Source organism: Lingula anatina, chromosome 6 (genome assembly GCF_051362555.1).
Source record: "Lingula anatina isolate TDL-2025a chromosome 6, LinAna3.0, whole genome shotgun sequence".
Taxonomy (NCBI): Eukaryota; Metazoa; Brachiopoda; class Lingulata; order Lingulida; family Lingulidae; genus Lingula; species Lingula anatina.
The window spans coordinates 12,242,060-12,255,448 of NC_141772.1; the positions used below are offsets into that span (position 1 = coordinate 12,242,060).

General features: G+C 37.1%; 2 protein-coding genes across 2 annotated transcripts in view; both read right to left on the reverse strand.

Annotated features, from left to right (window-relative positions):
- Positions 1–279: 279 nt before the first annotated feature.
- LOC106162255 (galactosylceramide sulfotransferase-like) lies at positions 280–3,513 on the reverse strand. The gene is made up of 3 exons (XM_087015185.1): positions 1,949–3,513; positions 1,267–1,688; positions 280–1,235 (listed from the first exon to the last, which is right to left on the reverse strand). Exons 1-3 carry the CDS (start codon positions 2,088–2,090, stop codon positions 678–680), a joined length of 1,122 nt encoding a protein of 373 aa, XP_086871311.1. The 5' UTR covers positions 2,091–3,513; the 3' UTR covers positions 280–677.
- A 711-nt stretch (positions 3,514–4,224) lies between these two features.
- Positions 4,225–13,389, reverse strand: part of LOC106162256 (von Willebrand factor D and EGF domain-containing protein) — a 34,990-nt gene continuing 25,825 nt past the window's right edge. Inside the window, exons 14-20 of the mRNA XM_087015060.1 lie at positions 9,871–10,057; positions 9,225–9,415; positions 8,747–9,016; positions 7,365–7,475; positions 7,080–7,194; positions 6,388–6,769; positions 4,225–6,159 (exon numbers count right to left, since the gene is read on the reverse strand). Of these exons, the coding sequence (XP_086871186.1) occupies positions 6,081–6,159; positions 6,388–6,769; positions 7,080–7,194; positions 7,365–7,475; positions 8,747–9,016; positions 9,225–9,415; positions 9,871–10,057 (1,335 nt within the window). The 3' untranslated portion in view covers positions 4,225–6,080. The remainder of the gene's footprint in view (positions 6,160–6,387; positions 6,770–7,079; positions 7,195–7,364; positions 7,476–8,746; positions 9,017–9,224; positions 9,416–9,870; positions 10,058–13,389) is intronic.

Below are 13,389 nucleotides of genomic sequence, written 5' to 3' on the forward strand. Positions count from 1 at the left end.
AAGAAGCAGCAGACCGTGCTCGTTGAACCGACTAATTTGGATGTCCGACAAGGATTACTTGCCGATTCCCCTACCCTGTAATTATCATGCGGCCACTATTGTTCGACCATATGGGGCAGGGTTGGGAGACCATGCGGCCTTTTGGTGAGGGGAATTTGGATCAATATGGATCAATTGCCGCATCAAATCAAATGTCTGCATTTAACAAAAATATATTATTACATTTGCAATCGTAGCCATAATGTCTACTAGTAACCCTAAGCAACATATTGCCGTAATTTTTAAACGCATTGATTGTACAAGCATAAGGATGAATGGATATCTAGAATTTCTGAGACAGACAATTTTGTGCGGGAACGCCCTCTCGTGTTGTTGTAGAAAGATGATTACACAGATCTGCTATATGCAGTCGTATTCCAACTATTTCATATAAACAACACCATTTGATGACAAGCACTATAATAAACACTTTAATAATAGAAATAAGCCAGCCCTCATTACTACAAGCCCACCTAGCGTGAGTAATAAAAATAATCCACGAAAAAATATCTGAACAGTTTAAAATTATACATTATTGTATTAAACCCAGTATTTAACAACTAGACCGCCACACAATTTCCATTTTATGTATTTCCATGATTTTTCGACACCTTGGTTGTCCAGGACTTGCGGAAGATTTAACAGCGGGAATATATGCCCGATATTTGATTGCCAAGTTCGTTTTTACAATCCGTTAAATGTTTAATATTACCCCCAGTGCATTTGCTGAGCACCGCGACTGCTTGACGGAGGAGCGAAACCTCACGCTCAAAGTCCGACCCTTGCGACAAAACATTGTTCCGTAACTTGGAAAGGAAGTGGTTATATAATTGATAGTCAGCTTTGCTCCACATCCTATGTTTCTTCATAGTCATTTCATCGTTCACGTTTTTGTATTCATATTCCTTTTTCTTTCTTACAACATATAAGATGTCGTCCATGCCCCAGCATAGCAAGCGGCGTAGTAGCACCAAACTTTCATCAAACATTTCTAAGACGATTACAAAATCGAATTTCTGTTCCAAGAACCCGATGTATTCAGCAATAAATCTGTCGTTGTTCCTGAGATCAGTTCTATCATCTGGGAATCCGTACTCATACATCATGCCGTTTCTCAAGAACCCAACGTGGCTTGTGACATAGTCGTCGGTCCAATACCTATATGGATTTTCCATAAATTCCACGATAGGGTTCGTGGAGTTTTTTTATATTGAATATCTCCGCAATATGAAAATAATTGAAGGCGCTTTTAAACTGGGAAAATGGTTCGCGAACTATACCGATATAAAACGTATCATTTGGCATCATGGTTTCTATCACCTTGGAGTCAAAAAACATGTGTTTGAAAATGATATCATACGTTTTTTTCGGGTCATATTTGGCGTCGTTCACGGTTATTTTCCTACGGATCATATCCATTCTAGATGTCCATGGGTAAAAAAATGACTTGTTTTTAGGACGAAGAGGTCTTAACTTATATTTGCGTGAAGCTTGAAGTAACATTTTGGCCATGGTAGATGAACCGCATTTATGCACTTTTAGAAACATAATATGTCGGGTGGGCTGGCATTGTCCTTTTGGGAGACATTTTATGGGAGATACGTTGTAGGCAGACTGCGATAGTGAATACGGAATGTTTCCAATTTCACCTGCAAGCATAATAATAATAATAAAAGTAATTATTATTATTCTGCTATCATTCATATTATTATAGATAGATAATAATAATGTTTTATATAAAATTTAAAAATAGATAAGTAGATAAGAAGAGCATTTTGTTACAAGTAAGATAACATAAAAAATTAGTGACGAATCGATATGTAGAATCTAAATTTTTTTTCTGGTGCATAAGACTGATGCTTATTTTATTTTTAAAAACCATTCATGCACAAGGTAAAATGCATCCTACCTTTAAGATCACTTCGATGTGGAGGTGGTGACAATGGGATAGGAGTCAATATAGGACCTCTTATAAGACGTGGTAATAACAAGTAGACCGCAATGCACAGGAAAAAAGGCACCACAGCGACTAAAAATCTTCTCGACGACATGGTCAATATCTACTGACGTAGTACAAGTGATTTTAATCACACCATTAACAATCCTTCAGTTGCTCTCGGTTTGTGCTAGCTGCTACAGTTAATATAAACATTCGTATAAACGAATGATGTATTGTCGTCTTAAAGGGATAATAACTCTTCGTTTTGGCCAAAAAATTAATTTTCCTGGAGTAAACAACAATTTTCCCATACTTACCAATGGTTAATGAATCCATTTTTACATTCAAAGTTTGTCCCTGTTTTTTTTCTAAAAAGTTTGGTTTTTGTTAAAATCTCTTAAGAGATTATAACTGAGTACAGCCATCAATGGAGGTCACGTGATCTGAAGACAAGCTTAGATAGCAGAATAATAGCTATAACTGCCGTTTTTGTGGTAAAACAGAATATATTATATTTCTATGAGTTGTTCACAATGTTTTTATTGTGAAATATGGGTATCATACGAAGAGTTATTATCCCTTTAACCGACACATAAAGTTGATGTGTAGTATATTAGATCGCGCATATGAGCATGCATGATGGATTTGTAACAGCAATGTTACAAGGTAACGTTGCAAAAAAAAACAGGCACGAATGACGATGGTACTAAATAATTTACAGCAACCAATTATTCGAATCGTCTTTCTCTCGGAAAATAGATGCAATTTAGAACAGTGCCCATTGTGCCCGGTTGTCAACTGAATGTGAGAAATGATGAATAAAATCTTTAAAGTCTCTTCTATGGACCATTGAACCAAATGTCTGCATTTTATTGTATTTGCAGTCGTAGCCACAATGTCTAACTGAAAGCAACCTATTGATGTAATTTTAAAACACGTTGATTGTACAGGGATAAGGATGAATGAATATCTAGAATTTCTAAGAGAGACAGATGTGTGCAGAAAGGCCCTATCTGTTGTTCAAGAAAGATGATTTTACAGTCGCATTCCATCTATTTCATGAAAACAAGCACGAAAATAACAAGCTTTAAATAACAGAAATAAGGTAGCCCTCATCATGACAAGCCCACATAGCGTGAGTAACAAAATAATTCATGAAAATATATCTGCATTGTTAAAAATTATACATTGGCCTCTTCCTTGTTTCAACTCCAGTTCTAACATTTAGACCACATTTTCCATTTTATGTGAAATCCTTTTTATTTATGAAAAGATTAGGCACATCCCTCATTAAATCAATTTAGTTATACAATCTACGTTATGGTTATAAATCTTCTATTAACCGTTTTGCATATAGGTGATCACAAAATATTTTTTCATTTATGTCTCCTCCTTCCCAGTGTACCACAAACTTTCATAGTCCCATTCATAACAAGAGAGAAGTCTACAAAGACTATCGATTGTTCGTGATTTGGCCAAACTATGCCGCTTTTATTATATAAACTCACTATCCTAATAATTTTAACAATAATAACAATGTATTATGATGTATTATGATTACAATGTATTATGATGTGACGAGTCAGCAAATGTTATTATTTTCAAACAATTTTGCACAAATTTCGTTTGTGGGGTTGCAATGAGAAACTACCCTTTTCTGCCTTGCATACAGGTTCTACTGATTGCATATCACGACAAATATTTTAGTAAATTTTCACGTTAATATTCTAAAACACAGCCTTCATTTGACACATTTATAAGAAATTGGTGATGAAGATCAAGGGAGCTGGTCATGTTATAACCACACTATGTGAATTCTTGCTTTTTACGTGATACAATGTAACCCGGATACAACAGTTAAGGAAAATGCTTTTGGTATTTTGGTACTTTAAACGAATGAATAATAGAAACTAATACCCAGATAAATAAAAAAATTCAGTTTATAGATTTAATTAATACATTTAATAGAATGAAGAGGGGCTATCTTACCAAATTTCCCACGGTATTCGATGACACTTGGCAGACATTGTTATTAGGTTTGTCACCTGCTGGTTACGTCGAAGGTGAGCATTCCATATCTTTTCTCCAAATTCTGCTGGTCTTGTTTTCGTGCCTATTTCCGGTGACGCGAATGTGCTGTTAACCAATTTCGCGTTACCGAAAAAAAGGCACTTTACATATACATGTAGATGTGTGTAGCTTATTTGCTTTTAGGATATCTGTGGACTTGCAACAATAATACAGAAAAAATGCAATTGCCTTTATTTCAGTGCTAGTATACTTGTACAATGAGATGAGTTACTACTGTACATGTATAAGGTGGAGCAGTGCAAAGGTCTAGCATTAACTCAAAATATTATTTTTCTGGTTAAATTTACGCACAGTAACGCTGCTTACAGTGTACAGAATTATATATTTCAAAAATGCACAGTATTATGCCTCCCATCTTGTTATAATGCGTGCAGTAATATAATATACGCCCAGTTCACTGAAATGAATGTCGTTACAGCATTACATTGTACACATGTATACAGTATTATATTATTGGTTATATATATATATATTACATAATATAGATGGGCAAAGTTCTGAGAAAAAAGAAATGCAAGAATGTCAGCACACGATTTTGCGTAAATTTTCTTAAATAGACATACTTGTAACATTAAGTTATAGGCTACTAGTTTGTTGAGAGGTAGTTGCACACGAGTATCTTGTATTAATGCATATTCATGAAATATATATGTATGTACCATGCACTAGATCGCGCATGCACGTGCACGCATTGTGGATAAAAGAAATCTTTAAAAACATTAATAGTAAAACTGTTGCTACCTGGTTCCACGTGTCTATACCTAACGGGTCCAGTCATAACTTGGGTTTATAATTTTATTTAGACGGAATGAGGAGGGCTGTTGCTCTTTTAAATATATTTAACGTGTAATTATGATGTGTTAGTTCTTTCAGAAACATAATCTAAATTAGTACGTATTCTCTAGGATACCGTCTTTTAACATAGGTATATATAGGATAATTTTCTGGGATATGTGGACAACGTTTTGTCCGTCAGGTACAGGGGTCTATCGGTACCAATCGGGTGACCAAAGTCATTGGTATCACGTGAAAGCCCATTTAGTCAGAAGTCACAATATGTATGGTGGCAGGGTTCAGGGTCCAATACACGGATGTTGGGAATGAAGCGGTGTCCCTTGGATCATCTGTCTGCTCTGCTTTAATAGTGGACTGGATGTCATAGCGTAAGCACCATATCTGAGCGTGTAAAGCTTACTGTCTTGAAGTTGTTGAAAAAAGACAGGGAGGAGCAAAATATGTTCGAAGAATTTAAAAGGATGGGCAGTGTCCAATAACTTGATGGACAAAATATATCATTTCACTTGTCATTTGTATGCTTTTAAGACCAATATACAGAGTGCACATGATTTCCTTTAACACCTTTCCTGTTCCTGGTACTTCCAGTACTGCAGTCTGTCACACCAGAGTCTCGCCACACAGCCAAGACTGGAAAGTGAACCGAACAGAACTATTGACTGACTGAGTGGTTTACCAGCACCAAAACCAGTACCGAAGCTTCTCTATTGTGAAGTTTCAGGTCATTTAGACTCCCTAACCGTGCTTGCCTACAGAACAATCTACAGTGATCTAAGCTGTGCGGGTTGAAAACTTGCGAAAGTAAGCGTACTGAAGATGAATATTTAAGCAACAGGCTGTTATATACCACGACTGTTTACATAATGAAAGCGTCTGTATTGAAACTGTTACCACACACAATCTGACTTTTGACTAAATAAGCTTTCGCATGCGATACCAATAAACCATGATCACCCGTTTTGTATTACAGTTTGGACGAAGCTTGTTTCGTTATTGTTTGCTCGAGAAAGGGCTTAAAATATTATCTTTGCTTTCACATTAAATGCCAGTCTATGAAAATAAAGTATTTTTTTCTGATTACAATCCACAGCTGAGATGAATACCCTTTTGGTATGCATTAAAACCAATATGACGTTTTGCATGAAATATTGGAACTTCACTTTCGCTTTTATGCTAGAAAAGAATACCTCCTAATATGCTAGGTAAGATCCACTTTCTATTGTCTGTTTTCTTCACACTCCCCCTGCGTAGCATCCTTATTTTTTGCTCGGCTCTTCGTTCTGTACCGTCTTATTCTAAAACAAAAAGAAGAAAACACCGTGTTGTTAAATGGCCTTTAAGAGGGCTACACATTTGTCTAATAAAATACATGTAAATACAGTGATGTCAAAGTCAGGTTTCATCACTCGAAATGCAAAGCTTGTGATAAATATTCGTCATGATCATGGGCATAACTCCATGTAAAGAAGTACTGGTGCCAGCACAGATCTCACTACATTGCTTTGCTCTTTTTATTTACTTACTTTTGGCTGCGAATGCAAAGACACACAGTAGCCACGATGACAACTACAATCACAACAGCACCTCCACCAGCCGCGCCTATAATCCAGTACAAACTGTGAGGGGTCTCAGTTGTCGGTGTCGGGGTTTCTTTTGCATTAGCAATAGTGGAAGACGATTTTCCTGTTGTTTGCCGAATGGTGGAAGTTTCGACGACGGTTGAGAGTTTACCGCTCGTAGTGGGATCTCCAGATGCCATTGGGTTGCCCGTACTTTCAATGTCGTCGACTGTAGTAGAGTTTTCCATAGTTGTAATAGGGTGTCGAGACGTCCCTTCAGATTGGCTGGTCGTCCGCATGCTCGTGGTTTCAGGATGTACCATCGATGTCGTTAGTTGACCACAGACTATACATGTACATAAAAATAACTGTATTTCAAACAGTATAACTAATGTGTGTGTCTCTTTTTGTAATACAAACGGTGTTGAAATTAACTGTCAATATTATATTGATCTTTTGAAACATATTTTTTCAACTCTTTTCTTGACTACGCAAGACTTGCTGCTCACAGTGTATCTTTATTCAAAATAAACCACTATGCAAGGAAAGAACAAGGGCATCAATGTGTTTATGATAAAGCATTTTGTTTAAAAAAAATCAACCCATAAGAAATTTAGAATACATGTGTAGGTTTAAAACAAGAGAAGTATGGATACCTTCTTTTGGGCTCCAATAGGATCTATCCGTATCTGGGTGACAAACGGACGACAGATTACGAGGATTGAGTTCACATGCCTCGTAGCACGTCCCATTTATATTACATTTGTTATTCTACAAACAAAGAAATTAAAATATCAGGTGATATACGAAACAAAACTTCCATGCAGAAATAACATCATGCGCACACACATGCACGTACGCCCACCCGTCCGCACACACACACACACACACACACACACACTGTGTTGGCCGTAAAACCAACATCTCCACCATATACTTACCCGTAAGAACCACCCCACAGTGTTTTTACTGGGATCACAGTATTGGCATGGATTATAAGGGTTCGTCTCGTTTGCAACATAGCATATTCCTCCGATGATGCAGGTTTCACTCTATAGTCAATAAACCAATGATACATATCAAATTAAATGTAGCTGTATTAATCCAATACATTCTACTTTAAAAAAATGATAATTCATGTATCATACCCAGGGGGCAAATTATGTTGTTTTAACATTGAAACAACGTTGAACCATAACGTTGAAAAGACATTGGATAAACGTTGGATTTGAAAGTTGTGTCAACCTCAGATAACAACGTTGTATCAACGTCAGAAAACAATGTTATATCAACCCCACCCAGCAAGAAATTAGCCTGGATGTGTTTAGAAGTAGGACATTTTTGATGGCTATATGTAGGTAATAAATGTATGGCCTTTAAGTTAAAATTTCCAAGGTTTAGATTAATATATATAGTTCTTTTCTTATATATATATATAACTACAACCTCCTCTCTCTCTATATATATATTATATATATATATAACAAAGTCACAGTCACCTCTACCTGTCTAGTAATAATAATAGCAGGTTACCAAGAACTGTTAACTCCATCATATTTACAGCAACTTATTCATCCTAGTGTTAGCTGACCTTGCAAGGAATTCAGTTTATTGGAATGTATTTCTGAATAACAAGTTAAGAAAATTCACTAGTTAACTAAAGACACAAAACAACTGTCACTTTTACTTTAAAACCGTTTTGTTATTATTTTGATAAATTTAGTTACAGTATTGATAAACAAAGTATCTCGTTTTCAATAATTAATATTTTAAAGTACAATCCATAACTGCAAGGTTGTGTCATTGACCAAAATACAACGTTGAGTCAACGTGGCTGGACCAACGTTGATTTTACCTTGAATTTAGGTAGATCAACGGCAATTCAACGTATCAACCTGTTTGCAACGTTGATCCAACGCAACTATGCCTGCTGGGTATATACGTCGTAACAAAGGATGGCAAAATTAATATAATGATACTGGTAGAGAAAAAGAACGTATTCTTACATTGTACTGAAATAATTTTTTGTTTGTTTGTCGTAAAAAATATTTCGCAAGTCTGCAATATTATTCTGCTCATTTGTGAGCGACTTTTGTGAGTAAGTTTGTTTGTGGCCAATTTTGGACCAGCGATATCGGCCACAATTTCTAGCTCAGTGCTTTGTTGTTTAAGAAAGTGCATGGCTACAGTTTTTTTAAGCACATCTGGAATTATATATATATATATATATATATAGTTCGCAAATCTTTGCCCAGTATGAACAATTTCATTTGCTTATTTGTTTGTTTTTATTATTCTTTCGTTAACTAGATATAGGACAAACCTTAAGCGAGCAACTGAACGTTGAATTGCAGTCAACACACTTGGAATCGTAAACCAGGAGGTATTTGGGGTCGCTGAAGTTTTGGGCGTTATTGCTGACGCTCACTTCGTATCCCTCCGCGAGGACGGTCTCCTGGGGGAAGGTAGGGATGGCCGCTCTCTTTTTCCTTGACATAGTATGTGGTAAAGGACACATTACCTCCTGCAGATGAATAAACTCTGCCACAGTCTCACTGTGGATAGAAGATGTTACGACCCCAATATTCGTTACCTAAAGGGGGAAACGAATTATTGCATCAGTTTTATTATCCACACATTTGGACTGCTGCATTTCAGTAAAATATGATTTTGAATTATGTTAACATAAACAATGAAGCCATTTACACTGGAGGTAAACACATATGTATGTAAAAGTAGTATTTTACAATAGCCCGCTATCCGGTTTTTTATATTGATTTAGGAAACCAGAACAAATATACCTTATAATGTTTAAGTTTGCAGGTAACGGCCACGCTTTTGATGAACGGTGAACAATAAACTGGCGTCTTTCTGCACGGCCTAGAGCGTTCATCACACAGCCCGGCACTAGGCAGCTCGAGGCACACTGGTGCTGCGTTTATATCCATGGAGCAATCATAGCCATAAAACGGGCTAGCGCAAGTACATGTTCCTGTTAATAGATGTTATCAGTGTATCAGAAGTATCCTATATGATATTTCCTGCAAAAATTCAATTTCCGCAAAAAGGACAACTTTATTCTACTCACGAATCATTGTTTAAACTGACCCTGCATATGAATATGATGCATTGCTCAATGTCATTTCTAAATTTAAAAAAAATCAAGTTCTAAATGACTGGCAAGTCGTTTACACCACACTGTACAATATCGTCATCAGCTTCTTAAACTGAGAAGGTTTTTCACTTTAGAGACTGAATTTGCTGGGTACGTAGATTAGGAAATGTGACTTCGTGACATTTTAAAGCTCGGAAAATATCGATACCATTAATCGCTGAAGGATAACTGATAAGCAAAAATAACTTGATGCAATAAAGTTCGCCTTTCTTGAAACTTTGTCTCTATATCTGTAAATGTAACCGGAACATTTCGATTTGATTCCTACGTACCGTTTGAGCAAACACCGTGCCCGGAGCAGTTCCTAGGACAAAGGGCGGCAGCTATTACGGCCGGCGGGACTGCAACGCTGGAACCGTTTTCTACCTTCCACAGTGAGACATTCTTTACTAACTCTGTTGCTATAGTCGCCACAAGTACGTCTCTTGTAACACCTGCCCATTCAATGCCCCCTGTCATCTGTAAATGTTGTATTTCGTGTAACATGTTTTACTAGAATGACATTTTATATAACCCATTGTATTGCACGAAATAAACCAACCTCTCAACAATTTCTCTATCCAAATGAATATTTAAGCAAAATGTCGCAAGCCATCAGCCATATAATGTGAAAAAATGCGTTTAAAGCAGTACATGCATGCGTCGCTAAACAATGTACAAATATACAGTGGTTTTCGGACCGCGTACGGCATTTTATCAGAATGCTTAGAAATAAAGACTGCAATTCTGGTCCCATATAATGGTCCCATTTCTTTTTTCCCTTGGTCTACGACCTTGTTATCATATGTACAGTTTCTCATGTTGATGAACAGTCAAAAATGTGCACGCACAGCATTGGTCAAAAAGGTTGTCCCCCCTTCAGTATCATGCGTTTTTATTTATGAATGATCCCATCACAGGAGAATATTGTTATAAATAGTGATTTTTATTCCAGATACCATTACTAACATGATTAGTGATACAGAAAATACAAACTAGCGGTAAAGATATCAAAATGTATTACCATTTATTCACATTTATTATATTTACCACCTCAAATCCGCCGTTTCACTGTGATTTTCACAAAGGTAAAGAAATGTCCATTAAATTGAAATGACACTACCAAATATCACCAAATTTTCGCACATTTAGCATTAGAGCGTGCTCGTTAAAGGCTCCTTGTCTAATAGCGTTTGTCTTTACCGCGTACTGTAATTACCTCCTGTAGGTGTCGCGGCCTGCCTTCAACAAGGGTAATAATTCTGTTTTATGGGATATTGTCCCATTCTTCCGAAAGAGCTCGGGGTAGTTTGTCCAGATTATCAGGAGTTACGTTTTCTTTCGCACTGCACACTTCAATTCATACCACAAATATTTAATAAGGTTAATAACAGGGCTCAAAGATGGTTGCTCCATCCTCTGAACATTGGGTTTCTGCAACAAATCAATCAGCAGACGAGAATTGTGAGTAAGTGCATTTCCACGATGATTCCTGCAGTATCCCTGAACTCACCTCTTGCAAATGGAATGAAATATTTGTTGAGAATGTTTCAGTGAATTGCCCCAGTATCGTTCTTTTCTGGAACAATGTACTAAAAACATGGGCTTAGAAATCTCTCCAAACGTTGACTGACCTTACACCTCAGGCGATATTATTCGCACAAACCTACCAAAAGGCATTCTGCAACATGTCTACGGGCCCTAATTTGACCATCGAAGGCATACACGAAATACCTTGATTCTTTAGCAAAGCCAACTTGTTCCTATAGCTATGGTTGACCAAGTTCTGGTAGTTCTGGGGTCACTAAACCTAACATTCTCATGTGATACCTCATTCCATCTGCAAGAGGGGACTTCGGGGGTGATCCAGGCTTCATCATGACAGCACACTTGCACACAGTTCTCATGTGGTGAGTGATTTGTTGCAGAAACCCATTGTTCTGAGGCTGGAAAAACCATTTTTGAATCCAGATAATAATCCTACTGAACACCCGTGTCATGAATTGAAGTGTGCAATCCAGAGATGAGCCAAATTCCAAATAGTCCGGACCAATTCCGCCAAGCTTTTTAGAAACATGGGGCAATATCCCACAAAACAGAATTGTTACCCTTGTTGAAGACAAAAGCGCCGTCTACAGGGAATCACAGTACACGGTAAACACACACACTAATTGTGATGTTCTTTAAGATGTTCTTAGATTCAAACCAACAAGACACCAAGTCTGATTTCACAGCACCATACTTTATTTTCAAGTCTCCAGTATTCTCCCGAGATCGCAACACTGATATTCTCTAACACAATACTGAGCTACTACACATATACTACATCTCTCCCTCTTGAGATATGCACCACAATGACTTTAAATGTGGAATTTTTTTTTTACTTATATAATGACAAAACTAAATAAACTAAATGTTACAAATACTCAGAGGCACTCTAAATAATCACTTCAGAGTGTAAACAGATCAACAATTCTCATTAATCCATTAACAGTCCTTGGTCATCTTACATGTAAGACAATATGTCTCTAGAAAATTTTAATGACAGTAATATTTCTCAGTCAAGTGTAAGTTAGTCTCTCATGTGCTTTGCGCTCCCTTTGTGGATATCTGCGAACTGGTTGTTGATCAACAGTAGGACTAGCCTCAACATCATCAGATACAAATGTACTGCTAGCTTCAGATTTGTCAGGTAATTTTGCATCACTATTGTCCATTGTATCACTTGATTCATGCTCAATTTGAACAGGTTCTGAATAAAACCTTGGCTCAGGTTGCTCAAATTCAGTCTTTGTTTGATTATCAGATTCAACATTTTCTCTTGAAGGTAGTGTCACATTAACTTCATCAGAAAATGGCATTTCATTTGAAACAGTGGAACCAATTATATGATCAATATGCACAAAGCGATTCGATCTTCCAATTTGTACAACATATGTCTGAAGTCCACAAACTTTCACAATGCAACCAGAAACCCATTTCTCTTGCCCCCCTCTGAAATTGCGAACTCTGACCTTATCATACAGGTTAAAGTGACGCGACTTGGGATGTTTGTCATGATACTGACATTGCTTTTCCTGTTTTGTTTCAACAGACATAGAAAGGCTGGGTTTCAAAAGAGAAAATTTTGACCTAATCTGACGCTTCATGAACAATTCAGATGGACTGACACCAGTTGTTGAATGCGGAGTTATTCTATACAGCATCATTAACTGGGATAATCTCAGACTCCGGGAACCTTCCCTATTCTCTAACATATGGTTTGATAGCCCTTGTTTGACAACTTGCACTGAACGCTCAGCGGCACCATTCGTGCTTCACATTCATTTTACAGAATTTACGAAACTCCCCTGAGGTAAACTGTGGTCCATTATCTGACACAATAATCTCAGGCAAACCTGCTCTTGCAAACCACGAACGTAAAACATCAATTGTTTTCGAAGCAGTAGTAGATTGCATTTCTTCTACTTCTATCCACTTCGAATATGCATCAATCAGTATCAAATAAGAACGATTGTCTTTCTCAAAGAAATCAATATGGACCCTCTCCCACACACGTGAAGGGAAAGACCATGGGATCAGTGGTGCAACAGCTGGCAAGGCTCTGTTTGATTGACATTCATCACATCCAGAGACCAAAGACTCAATTCCAGAATCTAGTCCAGGCCACCACAAGTACCCTCTAGCTAAGGACTTCATTCTAACAATCCCATGATGTTCTTCGTGTAATTCACGAATTAAACGGTCACGATAACAAGGTGGTATGATGACACGTAATCCCCTAAGTATGCAACCTTGGTCAACAATAAGTT

What these genes read in the sequence shown, in the direction of transcription:
- LOC106162255 (XM_087015185.1), bottom strand. Translation starts at nt 2,090, where the DNA reads ATGTCGTCGAGAAGATTTTTAGTCGCTGTGGTGCCTTTTTTCCTGTGC. An exon ending in ACATCGAAGTGATCTTAAAG is followed by an intron (nt 1,689 to 1,948) that starts GTAGGATGCATT and finishes TTATGCTTGCAG; the next exon opens with GTGAAATTGGAAACATTCCG. An exon ending in GCGCCTTCAATTATTTTCAT is followed by an intron (nt 1,236 to 1,266) that starts ATTGCGGAGATA and finishes TAAAAAAACTCC; the next exon opens with ACGAACCCTATCGTGGAATT.